This window comes from Anabrus simplex, chromosome 1 (assembly GCF_040414725.1).
Source record: "Anabrus simplex isolate iqAnaSimp1 chromosome 1, ASM4041472v1, whole genome shotgun sequence".
Lineage (NCBI taxonomy): Eukaryota > Metazoa > Arthropoda > Insecta > Orthoptera > Tettigoniidae > Anabrus > Anabrus simplex.
Window position 1 is genome coordinate 360,610,078 of NC_090265.1, and position 13,677 is coordinate 360,623,754.

General features: G+C 39.8%; 1 protein-coding gene across 1 annotated transcript in view; it reads left to right on the top strand.

The window, feature by feature from the left end:
• The window catches only part of LOC136856797 (protein bric-a-brac 2), a 673,104-nt gene that overhangs the window by 273,939 nt on the left and 385,488 nt on the right, over window positions 1-13,677 (top strand). The window contains exon 3 of the mRNA XM_068224964.1: window positions 3,479-3,694. Within this exon, the coding sequence (XP_068081065.1) occupies window positions 3,514-3,694 (181 nt within the window). The 5' untranslated portion in view covers window positions 3,479-3,513. The remainder of the gene's footprint in view (window positions 1-3,478; window positions 3,695-13,677) is intronic.

Genomic DNA, 13,677 nt, shown 5'->3' on the forward strand with positions numbered 1-13,677 from the left:
AAGAATTAGGGCCTATGCACCAAGTGGTACTGAATCTTTTTTTTTTTTAATTTCATGTAGTGGTTCAGATGAGCAATTGCCCTGTGAATGGGAGCCGTTGAATAACATACACGGTATCACCTGCCTATATTGTATCACATTGATTAGGTGGACAATAAACTAAAGTTTTTATAAAAATTGAATCACCTGCCTGTTGTAAGATGCGACTAAAAGGAGCCCTAGGGGGTCTCTTAACTTGTAAGCGTGGGTTGGCGACCATGGGGTCCATAGCTGAGTCCCGGCATTGCTGTAATTTACTTGTGCCAGGCTCCTCACCTTCATCTGTCCTATCCGACCTTCCTCGATCAACTCGTGTTATTATCTGATTCCGATAGTATTAGAGCTTTCGAGGCCTAGGGAAGTATTTTCATGCCCTTCAGGGTCCTTGTCTTTCTTTGGCCAATACCTTCATTTTTCAAAGTGTCAGATCCCTTCCATTTTTTCTCTCTGACTAGTGTTATATAGAGGATGTTTGCCTAGTTATACTTCCTCTTAAAACTGTGATCACCACCACAGATGAGCAATACACATGATCAGAAAAACAGAGCAGCAGGACAATTACACATAAACGGTCTGGCATGGAGCCCAGCAGATGCTGGACAGTTGTTGGACAATGTGTTCCAAATTCTGGATATTGTGGCATAGCGTCAGTTGGCATGTCAACTGATCCCACACTTGCTCGACTGGGAGCAAGTCAGTAAGGCGGGCACGCCATGATAGTATGCAGACATGATGGAGGCAATTCTTGGTTACCTCTGCCGCGTGTGATTAGACATTATCCAGCCGCAATATTGCACCTGGAATTACAATAATAAATGGGACCAGATGGGGTGGGGAGGGGTATATTATCTCATCCACATACCATTGGGCCGTCAATATTACACGTAACACATTGAGAGCAGATCGGCTATTGTGTGCTACGGCTTCCCTGACCATAATGCCTGCCATGAGGGAAGTACCCCCTCAGTAGCAATGTTGAGATTGTGGCATTCATGTCTGCTTTCCCCACACAGTGACCATCAGTCCCCGTTACAAAGCACCACTTAGCACTGAATACTACACATCACCAGTCTGTGGTGTTTCATGTGGCTGTGGCCTGGCATGACTGCAAATGGAACCAGTATCATGACCTGTGTCAATATGGGGTCCCTCTGCACTTGGTGCATGATCAGCTGATCCTTCAGACTGGTGGTAATCCTCTTCTATCCTGAGCTGGTCCTCTGTATGTGGATGCCTTCATGAACCCACTGCTCCCAATAGCATCAGACAGTACAGTCTGAACTAACCACACAGTGGGCTGTATGGTGGTATAACCACCCTGTGGTTTTCAGCCCAGTTTGGAGTCCTCCCTCAAATTCCAATATTCTTCTCAATCCATATGCTTGCTTGATGTTGTCTGGTGTTTCTTGCATTAATGAGGCTTGTAACTAAACGCCATTTTATAAGACTACCAGTATTGATTGATGTTAGCAGTGCTACTGCTGGGTGATATGGTCAAATGCAAATGCACAAAAATCAAATAATGTGCATACCAGCCCGTACTTGTGCTATTTATAGCATTTCACAGTCGTTGCATCATTTCTTCTTGGCACACTATTTTCATTGTTTTCCACATACCCTATTGAAAAAATTCACATTTTTGCGTGTATTAAATGAAATGTAAAAAATTGTAAATGTGAAAATGTAAAAAGTATTTCATAGACAAACTTGGAGAATCATGTAAATGAGATATAAGTAGAAAAAGTTAAATGGAAGATTTATTGAAGAATTATATACTCCAAAAGTTGCCATTTTATATTAGTATTTTTTGTATAATTTACATTATTTGTATTTTGCAATATATTTTGCAATATTACTCCTTGTTAATATTATCTGATATCTATTTTTAATAACTTGAATGTAATATTGTGCATTTTGACGATTCCTAATTATAATGGAGAAATGAAGAATGAATGAAAAATTCATGGCAGAATAAGTACTCATTAGTTTTCTTGCTTATAACATTGAGTGTTAATACTTTTTTGTGAGGAAACACACGCTAGAATTTTAAGATGGAATATAAAGTGAATTTTAAAGATCAGAATTTACTGTGTTAATACTTGACAAGTGTTTGTATACCACATCTGGGAAACTGGAGTTGGAAGATGATGATGATGATGAATACTTTTGAAGTTAAAGCTGATATGATCTAAGGATATCCAGCTCTATGGCTAAATCTTTGGTCACAGGGGTCCCGGGTTCAATTCCAAGCAGCATTGGGAATTTTAACCATCATTGGTTAAATAATTTAATTTCACAAGAATGGTTTTTTTCACCTATTCAGTACTTTATATTATTTGCAGTACATATTTACATTACAATGAGTTACTAGAGGCTAGTTTCTACCCTACTTGGAGTCATCATCAACCTTAAGTACATATCATGTCTTAGAACAATACCTTCTAATATAAAGTAATAAAAATAGTAATATGAGCTATATGTACAGTGCAATAACATTTGTTATATGTGGTTAGATACATGAAATGTTACATGAATATTAAAATATTTTGTGATACAGATTCATTACATTAAAAGTATACATTTTCATTAAAATGTCAGAGTTCAAATGGACAAATGTTGTCGGTGAGTTCTGTGAATTGTAGTTCAATTGTACTTTGCAACAATTTTACGCCGGTACTTGAGATATTACATGAACATTATGATAAATGTATAGAATTTTGTTAACAATCTCAGTACAATATCCAGTAGTTTCTAGTAAGTTCTGTAGCTCGATTGTACTTTGTATCAACTGAGTGAAATTTTATTTTTACAACACTGGCACAGAGGGTAATATATAACTTGCTGAAAGTCCACGTGTTAATGTAGCTTGCAAGGGTTCAGTAATAGATATATGCAGACACTGCACACCGTTATTGCACTGTACATATAGCTCATATTACTAGTTTGAGTACTTTATAGAAGGCATTGTTCTAGGAAATTCAACAAAAAATGTGTACTTAATTAAGGCTGATGATTACCCCAAGTAGCGTCGAAACTAGTCCCTAGTGACTCACTGTAATGTAAATATATGCATTACAAATAATATAAAGTACTGAATAGGTGGAATAAACAATTTTTGTGAAATTAAATTATATGTCATCTCAGTTCAATACAGAACCAAAAATGAAATTTATAACCCTTGATCATTGGTTAATTCCGCTGGCACAGGGACTGGTTGTATGTGTCGTCTTCATTATCATTTCATCCTCATCACGTCGCGCAGGTCGCCTACGAGCATCAAATCAAAAGACCTGCACCTGGCGACAGTCCTGGCACTAAAAGCCATACGCCATTTCATTTTCATCTAAGGATCTTGATCTAGTTGTTATTAAGGGTATTTAATGTATTTTCATAATTTTATGATTTTTTAATGTTTAATTTTTTGTGTTTTATGTGACAGTTGCAGTAGAAGAGAATTCGAGTGAGTATAGGGCTATGAAGACTGAGGCTCTTGAATCTCCTGGCTGTTCTGGAGTGATGCCCATCCCAGGCCCATCTGCTGCACCTAATGTCTCGGCAGACAACTTCTTACAATCATTGGACCTTTACCAATCAACTTTACAGCAGCAAAAAGCAGCTCGGCGTGCAGTGCGAACAAACATGCCAGAATGGACAGGTATGTTCATTCAAGAAATCTGTGTAGGTTTTAATTAGAACTAAGGTTCAGAATGGCATATTTGCATCATTTTGTCTATATATTACTTATGATTTCTTGCTGAATTTCTACTATTAAAATAAATTATTTTAAAATCATTCCAAAACTTCCTAATATGCTGGACCTGTAGTGTTCGTTTTGTTTATCAAGAAATATAAAATCAGTGCAAAGAGAACAACCATGTTGAAACATAGTGAAAAAATTATACAGGAAAAGTATTTCATCAACTGCGATCAACTATTTGCCAACTTCTACTGAACTAATCTTCATTTTGCATGGCAGAAAGCTGGTTACTTAAGGAGTTTTTCGTGCAATCAATATTTTCAATACTTGGTATGAAAGAGGGTGTGGTTTGTAGTATGACCTCCTTGCTCTTGTTAATAGTGTATTTTGTAGTTTTGCTTATAGATCTGATCATATTCTGGAAAGTTTTAGTATACATTGACCTTAGAACACTTGTATAACTGGCTGTTCTTAAAAGAAAACAAACATTAGTGCTTAAATCGCACACATTTAACTCCGTTTTCAATTCAGATCGAATTCTTAAAGCTTACAGGTGTTCTTTTTATGTTCTGATACTCCTAGTGGAACAGAGGTTTTCAGACAGCCATGAAATTTAGAGGGACTGGTGGGAAAGTTGTTGTTGTTATTATTATTATTATTATTATTATTATTGTTGTTGTTGTTGTTGTACCTCCAGATTGGACGAAAGCAGTAATTGCACATATCTATAAGCAAGGGAACAGGAAGGACTGCAACAACTATCGAGGTATCTCATTGATTAGTATACCAGGCAAATTATTCACTGGCATCTTGGAAGGGAGGGTGCGATCAGTCGTTGAGAGGAAGTTGGATGAGAACCAGTGTGGTTTCAGACCACAGAGAGGCTGTCAGGATCAGATTTTCAGTATGCGCCAGGTAATTGAAAAATGCTACGAGAGGAATAGGCAGTTGTGTTTATGTTTCGTAGATCTAGAGAAAGCATATGACAGGGTACCGAGGGAAAAGATGTTCGCCATACTGGGGGACTATGGAATTAAAGGTAGATTATTAAAATCAATCAAAGGCATTTATGATGACAATTGGGCTTCAGTGAGAATTGATGGTAGAATGAGTTCTTGGTTCAGGGTACTTACAGGAGTTAGACAAGGCTGTAATCTTTCACCTTTGCTGTTTGTAGTTTACATGGATCATCTGCTGAAAGGTATAAAATGGCAGGGAGGGATTCAGTTAGGTGGAAATGTAGTAATCAGTTTGGCCTATGCTGACGACTTGGGCTTAATGGCAGACTGTGCCGAAAGCCTGCAGTCTAACATCTTGGAAATTGAAAATAGGTGCAATGAGTATGGTATGAAAATTAGCCTCTCGAAGACTAAATTGATGTCAGTAGGTAAGAAATTCAACAGAATTGAATGTCTAATTGGTGATACAAAGCTAGAACAGGTCGATAATTTCAAGTTTTTAGGTTGTGTGTTCTCCCAGGATGGTAACATAGTGAGATTGAATCAAGGTGTAGTAAAGCTAATGCAGTGAGCTCGCAGTTGCGATCAGCAGTATTCTGTAAGAAGGAAGTCAGCTCCCAGACGAAACTATCTTTACATCGGTCTGTTTTCAGACCAACATTGCTTTACGGGAGCGAAGGCTGGGTGGACTTAGGATATCTTATTCATAAGTTAGAAGTAACAGACATGAAAGTAGCAAGAATGATTGTTGGTTCAAACAGGTGGGAATAATGGCAGGAGGGTACTCGGAATGAGGAGATAAAGGCTAATTTAGGAATGAACTCGATCGATGAAGCTGTACTCGTAAACCGGCTTCGGTGGTGGGGTCATGTGAGGCGAATGGAGGAGGATAGGTTACCTAGGAGAATAATGGACTCTGTTATGGAGGGTAAGAGAAGTAGAGGGAGACCAAGACGACGATGGTTAGACTCGGTTTCTAACGATTTAAAGATAAGAGGTATAGAACTAAATGAGGCCACAACACTAGTTGCAAATCGAGGATTGTGGCGACGTTTAGTAAATTCTCAGAGGCTTGCAGACTGAATGCTGAAAGGCATAACAGTCTATAATGATAATGTATGTATGTATGTTGTTATTATTATTATTCTTCTTTGTCGTTTAGGCCTACTGAGGACCACGGGGCTCGTATCTACTCTTGGGTAAAGTTGTTGCTTTCTTCTTCTTCCAATACTCCTTCATTTGCTGACTATGAGCCAGCTTTCTCTCCTCGGTCCACTTAGTTCCTGTAGTCTTCTTACTTGTAAGGGACGTTGGGAAAACTCCGTGTCGGATGGCTTGACGGAACAGTAGTCGGTCATGAGTTTGTCCCGGTGGGATATCTAGTTGTTCCATATCTGACTTAACTGACGTGATCCATTTGTTCTTAGAAGCCTTGCCTCTCCCTGTTACTGTGAATATCCTTTTGGTGAGTCTTTCGGAATCCAGACGGGCCAAGTGTCCATAAAAGGTCAGGCGCCTTTTCCTTATAGACGTGACGATGTCCTCCTGGTGTTCATACAGTTCATTATTATGGCGGATTCTGTAAGTGCCTCCTTCCTCTCTGATTGGTCCTAATATCCTCCTCAGGATCTTCCTCTCTTTTAACTCCAGTTTTCTGAGTGGGCCCTTCCTAGCCATTACAAGGCACTCAGAAGCATACAGAACAGATGGTTTGACTACCGAGTTGTAGTGTCTGAGCTTGAGTTTCTTGGAGAGGCACTTAGATGAATAGATACTACGACACGAGTGATAAGCCCTTTCAGACTTGGTACATCTGGCATCTATGACTGGGTTCTCGCTCTGATTCGCAGAGATCCATTCTCCCAAGTACTTAACCGCAGGTACTTTTCGTATGGTAGCGTCTGTGAGAGGAATTGTAGAAGGGGCCTCCTTGATATTGGTCATAAATTCAGTCTTCTGGATGCTGATTTTCAGACCAGTCTTAACTGGTACACAATAAAGACTCTGTAAGTTGTAGGTAGCCTCCTCTATATTGTTTGCCAGTAGAATGAGGTCATCGGCAAAGGCTAGGCACAGGACAATGAGGTTGTCTCTCTTGTACCCAAGCTTCAGTCCAGCTCCCGGTGGTAGTATAGTTCTCCATTCTCTAATGATCTTTTCCAGGACACAGTTGAAGAGAATGCAGGAGAGACCATCACCCTGTCTAACTGCTGTTCTGATTGGAAAGCTTTCAGATAGTTCACCTCTAAACCTGACCTTGGACGTCGTGTTCCTCAGAGTGGCTTGAATCAATCGTAGGGTCTTCCCATCCAGACCAAGTTCCCATAGTATGGAGAAAAGGGTGTCTCTGTCCACAGAGTCATAAGCTTTCTGAAGATCTACTAGGACCACCACCTAGGGATGTCCACCTCGGCTTTTGTAATTGAGAACTGTCTTAAGATTGTGTATCTGTTCTGGACAAGATCTAGTCTTACGGAAACCAGCTTGGTATTCACCTAACTGTGAGTCTAGCTGTGTGGTGACTCTATTAAGCAGGGCTACAGAGAGGATCTTGTAGGTAATTTGTAACAAGGAAATACCTCTATAATTGTTGAGATCTGTCTTACTTCCCTTCTTGTGGAGGGGGTGAATCACGGCAGACGTCCATCCTTCGGGTAGGGACTCTGTTGTCCATATGTCCTTTATGATTTGATGGATGCTCTCCAAAGACTGGTCATCTGCATGTTTCCACACCTCGGCAACTATGCCGTCTTCACCTGAAGCCTTGTTGTTCTTGAGACCAGCGATGATGTCCTTTATTTCTTCTCTCGTAGGTGGTTGAGAATCAGGGTTCCTGTGTGAAGGCTCATGGAAAATAAGCTTTTCTTTAGGTTCCTCTGCGTTTAGTAGCTTCTGGAAATAATCTGCAAGAGTTTTGGTGCAGTCTTTATTGTTCAGTTGAAGTTTTCCATCTGGCCCGTGGAGGATGAGGGTAGGAGCTGTGTACTGGGTCGTTTGCTTCTTAAGTCCTTTGTACAGGTCTCTTGAGTTGTTTCTCTGAAAATTATTTTCAGCCTCTTGCATTAGGCTCCTGAGGTAATTTCTCTTGGCACTGCGGATGGTGTTAGCTGTAGCTTTTCTTTGCATGAGGAAGGCTTCATAATTGGCTTCAGTTTTATGTTGGTTCCACCTAGTCCAGGCTTTACGCCTTTCTTCTATAGCCTCATCACACTTTGAACTCCACCATGGGTGTTTGCCTTTGGTTGATGAGGCAGGGATAGTTTCTTGAGCGGCATCCAGCAACGCCTTTTGAAAGGCAGGCCATCCTTCTTTCTCTGTATTCTTCCTGAGGGTATCCTGAAAATCACAATCCTCATCGTGCAGCCGCAGAGTATTGAACCTGGGTATCTTACGACTACTTTGGAGAGTTGGTGTTTTTCTAAAGGGTTGCATATTAATCTTAACAAATGAAAGGTAGTGATCGGAATCTATGTTGGCTCCTCGTAATACCTTGACGTTCTGTATGTCTGTATGATGTTGCCGTGCTATAGCAACATGGTCTAACTGGAATTCACCAAGCATAGGATTTGGACTCCTCGATATTTTGGCCTTTCTAGGTAGATGTTTGAAGGCTGTTGATTTCAGGACTAAGTTGTACTTGTCACAGAGTTCAATGAGACATTCTCCATTTCTGTTTGTTCTCTTATGGGCTGGATAATGGCCTACTATCTTCCGGTACTTCCACTCCTTACCGACTTGTGCATTGAAGTCTCCCATGAGTATGATGGAATGGTGGGAAGGGATCATATCTAGAGTTTCTTCTAAGGTGGCCCAGCATTGTTCTACATTTTCCAGGTTTGAACGGTTTGTGTCATTCGTGGGTGAGTGGAAATTTACGATTGTGTATGCTCTATTACGAGGCCTGAAGGATAACGCGGAGGTCCTTCTGTTAGGTGAAGTGAAATCTAAAATATGGTCAACCATCTTGTGGTGTACTGCGAACCCAGTACCAAATTGTGGAAGTGTCTTGATAACTCTTTCACCAGGTTTCCCCTTGTAGATTCTGTACACTCCGGACTCTATTGTATCCTCGTCGGTAAACCGAGTCTCTTGTAGCGCTGCTATCATAACCTTGTACTTTTCCAGCACGTCAAGCGTTTGTTTGAGCTTACCTACCTTCAGTAGGGAATTAATATTTATTGTAGCAAAGTACTCGATGTTTCTCTTTGGTTGTCGTTTAGCAGAATTAGATAGAAGTGGGAAGCATGAAGGTGCAGGTTCCCCAGAATCCGATGACCTGCTTGCCCCAGACTGTGTGGGGGTGGATTGTTTACCACCTGGGGTACATTTCTGAATATTCTTTGTCTCCATGTTTCGAGTATTACGAGAGTCGTAATGGTGGTTACCTAAAAGGTAAACGGGTTTTTAACTATCAAGGTTGTAAGCCTTGAAGCCACCAGCACTGATCGGCTCACCGACCCAGTTTCCCGCTGGGATTGGTTACCCAACCTTCCACTGGGTTGCTCGGTTTAACAGGGACACCTCTTGTAGGTTACATGCTGGAGTTGGAGTGAAAAAGGCTAAGTTAGGTTCTCTTGCTGAACCCAATATGTTATAGTTGCAGATGACAAGCAACGACACGTTTCACTCCCATTTGCCCAGAGCCATGTGATGACAAAAGCCACATGGACTCCTCCCAGGTTAATTCCTGGGACCTATTATTATTATTATTATTATTATTATTATTATTATTATTATTATTATTATTATTAGCAATGACTTTTAAATAATACCATCAACATCTGAATTAATATTTAAATAAGGATGACACAATCTGCACAGTCACAGAGTAATGCACTAGATGACACACAATCTAAATCTAATAGATGAAACACAACCAAAATCTCGTCCCACAATGTTTCACAAAAATTTTAAATAATGGCACAGAAGCAAACATATTCTCAGATGACAAACTACTACAAATCTACACTAATAGATCCCAATTCACACTCTCTCATACTCAAAAACTATCTTTACCACACAAGATGGAAAAGGTGAAAAATATCTAATTATGCAACATCTAATAGAAATAATAATTAAGAGAAAAGATTGTTCAATTTTCAATGAAGATGGACAGGAAATATTATAAAATTGTACTCAAATTTTTCGATGCAGCTCGATTCCCGGAGCGGTCTATTCTACTCCCATGACGACGAAATCTGTCACGTTCTCCCCCCTGATGCCTACAGGTTTAGCAGCACATTGTTGTAGAATTCAGGTCCCACGCCGGATGATTAAGTCCTCTTGAAAGTAGGATAGACATCCTGGAGTCGGTGTTGATGTTACGCTGGCAGTAGAGGTCCTCTTCTTTCTTATAAAGTCATTTCTCAGCTGAAACTGACACAATTTTAGTACAAGTCTGTGCTAGACCAGGCTGAATTTCAAATATGCACGTAATATAACTTAGGCTTGTAGTCTCTCACAGAACAGAAGGTAAAAGAGAAATTGATCAAGGAAACACTGCGTTTTATAGTCTCTCACTTGGAGGTGTGGCTCTTGTGGTAATTATCATTGGTTTGCGTACACTCAATTGAATCTCATAATTGGCTTGGATTGTTCCAGAAATTACACGCAGACGGCGAGCGAGCAGGCAGCACAAGGCAGTGGGTTAACCTTGAAACAGGCCAGTTTGTCACGTGATCGCGACATGTTATCGATCGATGAGGGTGAGGAGAAAATCAATACTCTTAAAATCTGAACCGGTCAAACAGCTGACTGAATGGGCTAGCAGGTTGTCGCCAAATATAATTTAATTGAATGAATGACACAGGCTATTACAGGCACATAATAAAACATTCTAAAGCACAGAATTGACGGGGACATCTCTCCCTTGGTCGGTGAATGATTTATGTGGCAGCGTAAATCATTCATTATGTGGATATCTTCACAACAATAATGTTCTCAGAAATTTTAATTTTACTGCTGTCTGTTCTTAATACTTCTTTCTTCTAATAGCTGGGCTTGTTCCTTGCGTAATCTGGCATTATCCGCTTCAACTGCTGCACATAACAAACGTAGGTTTCCTAGCAGTTTGGCCTGTAGATCCTGACATTCATTACAAGTTTCCTCGTGTATGTTGACTTGGGTCGCTGTATGGTGGTAGGTTGGATCCTCATAATTCTTCCTCGGTGGATGATTTTCCTCGTGAATGGTATTCATTTGAACGTCTGTCGTCTGTTTTGTATCTTTTTATTGCTCCTTTGCTATATCCATTACTACGTTGACCCTGGTCTTCTTCTTCTTCTTCTTCTTCTTCTTCTTCTTCTTCTTCTTCTTCTTCTTCTTCTTCTTCTTCTTCTTCTTCTTCTTCTTCTTCTTCTTCTTCTTCTTGGTACTGCTGATTCTCAGCTCATACAATGTCAGGGTTAATGTCTTGATTTTGTATGGTACGTTTGCATTTTCTTTCTCTTGGGCCGAATTCTGGAGTTCTTTTATGTATCTCTCCTTCTCTTCTCTCCCTCGGTTGGTCGAAATCTTGGTCTCTTCTCCACTCTCTTCTATAATTCGTATACAGTCTCCTCTGATTATTCCTTCTGGAATATTCCCAGGTCCTTAAGTTTCTTTGTCTGGAGATAGGTGAACGATCTTGGGGTACATTCTTTTCTTCTGGATTACTTCTCCAGATTCTCCCTTGGTCGGTGGATGTCTTCTCTTCTTCTCTGGTTGCCGTGATCTAGTTAAGTTGCTGATCCTGATTCCTGACGTTCCTAACAGGTTCCTTTGAAGTCATATCAAGTTGCCTAAGCATTGCCTCAGCCTGAATCGTGGTCTGAACATTCGAGGCTATTATGATCCTCTGGACGTTGGTTGGTAGCTGTCGTATAATAACTTTAACTAGCTCCTGCTCGGCCGGTGGTGAATCTAATTCTCTAAGCTTTCTGAGCTGGCTTGAAAAGAAGTCGGAATATTTAGTCGGCATGGAGGAGGCATATTTCCTGGCATACAGTTCCGTTTACAAATTGTGTTGAACGTCACTGTTCCAGTACTTGGCCAGAAATGCCTTCTTGAAACCTTTGAAGTCATCAAAAGAGAATCTGAAGGTGACAAACCACGTGTGAACAGAGTTCTCCAGGTACCATTCCATTACATGGAGTTGTTGTTCAGAAAGAATTTTAGCATCTCTGAAATGGTCTTGCAATTCATTGATAAAACTCTTAGGAGTAATTCCTCTGACATTATTAAACTTCTTGGGTTGGTCCTCCGGTAGTCTGATAATGTTGACTGTCTGAATTTGACCTGTCAAATTGAGAGGTTCGGTATTATTGTTGTTTCCTAGAGACACGCTGGATGGATTCATTACGTTCTGACTCTGATTTATCCGAGGAGTTGAAGTTTTAGGTTCTTCAGTCATCCGTTTCTCCAGTAGGTTCTGCTTCTTGAGCAAGCGAGCTGTTTATTAGGCTCGTGCTCTCACTTTGGAGTTTAAGCATATTCATTTCCTGGACTTGATTATTTTGTATTCCCGTGGCGAATGCAGTCTAGACAACAACAACAACAATAGCAGCAGCAATTCTTTGTTCAGACTGCGGAAGAACACTAACGGCAGCCACCACTATTACAGTCATCCTCAGTCCATCCCCCAATTCCTACAATCACCCCAATACACTGACTCCAACTCTTGACTATTCGCGGCTAGCATTCTTTTTATAGCTCGGGTGGCGAATACCAGAATATTCACGATGTGGCTAGATTTGTGATATCTGCAGCCATCTCTTTTTCAGTTTCAACTGTTAGGTTCTTCACTCTGCCGAAACTAATTTTGAATAAATAAATCTATAAACTATCTGAAAAAGAAAACATATGGTAACAGAATTGTATGTATTGTAACCGTCCGTGGTCGTGTATATTGAGGGTTCGTAGATGTTGTGAATACGCCTCGGCTGGAGTCAGCGGAGATACACGAGTCTCCACTCATGCCATGGACATTCGATGAGCATCGATTAGGTTCTATTTCTATTTTACTGCCAGGCCCTTATTGTCATAACAAGTAATCGTTCAACTAACTATGTAAGGCTAAAATATTTCTCAACTAAGTAAAGAAAGATATCAAAAGTGTTAGTTTCTTGGAAGGATCTTCCCAATTTAATAAAATTATAGTAACTAGAACTAAATGACAATAATATTTACATCATAACATGATTGGAAAAATATGAAAATAAAATGAGATCATATTCTTTGTTGGCTGATACCATTACAGTTAATCACATCATTAAAAATTAATTTAAAATTCAATATCCTATCATGATGAAATCAAACATGGAACTTGCTGAAGGCTTAGTGTCACTTATAAAATTATTCCATTATCATTTATTGTCCGCCAGTTATAGAAATAAAATGAAAATCTTCAACATCTCGCTTATTTTCATCGTTCATTGATCCAAGATTTCATCTTTCTACACTATCATTCTTATCGTTTTCTCATAAATTGCCTGACTACCTATCAACTTGAGTTTCCTAATAATAAAAACCTATGATCAACGTGGCCACCCTTAAATAAGTGGTCATACATCATTTAAAGACATTGTAACTGGATTTAATAATAATTCAGTCGAATACGAACAGCATCTCCCAGGAACTTATGTCTGCCACCTTAAAATGCACAATATGTAGCTAATACCATCATAATAAACACAAGATCTAAAAATGATTTAACAGCATATGGTCTCGCCGGAACTATCCTCCTGAAAAATCGTGAAGATCTACCATCTACAAAGATCCATGCTACAAAGCAACTACTCAGATGAATACAACTTGCACTAGGCCAGGTGATAACAACTTGCTTGAATATGACGTTCCACACATCCATGTCAGTGTTATTTAATGTCGAAGACCTCCTATCAGTGATTATCCGTTCAAAATATTCAATATCTGCACTGCATGACGCCACAAATGAATATCTTGATGATCGTACATCTATCTACACTTATGACCTTCGGAAATGTT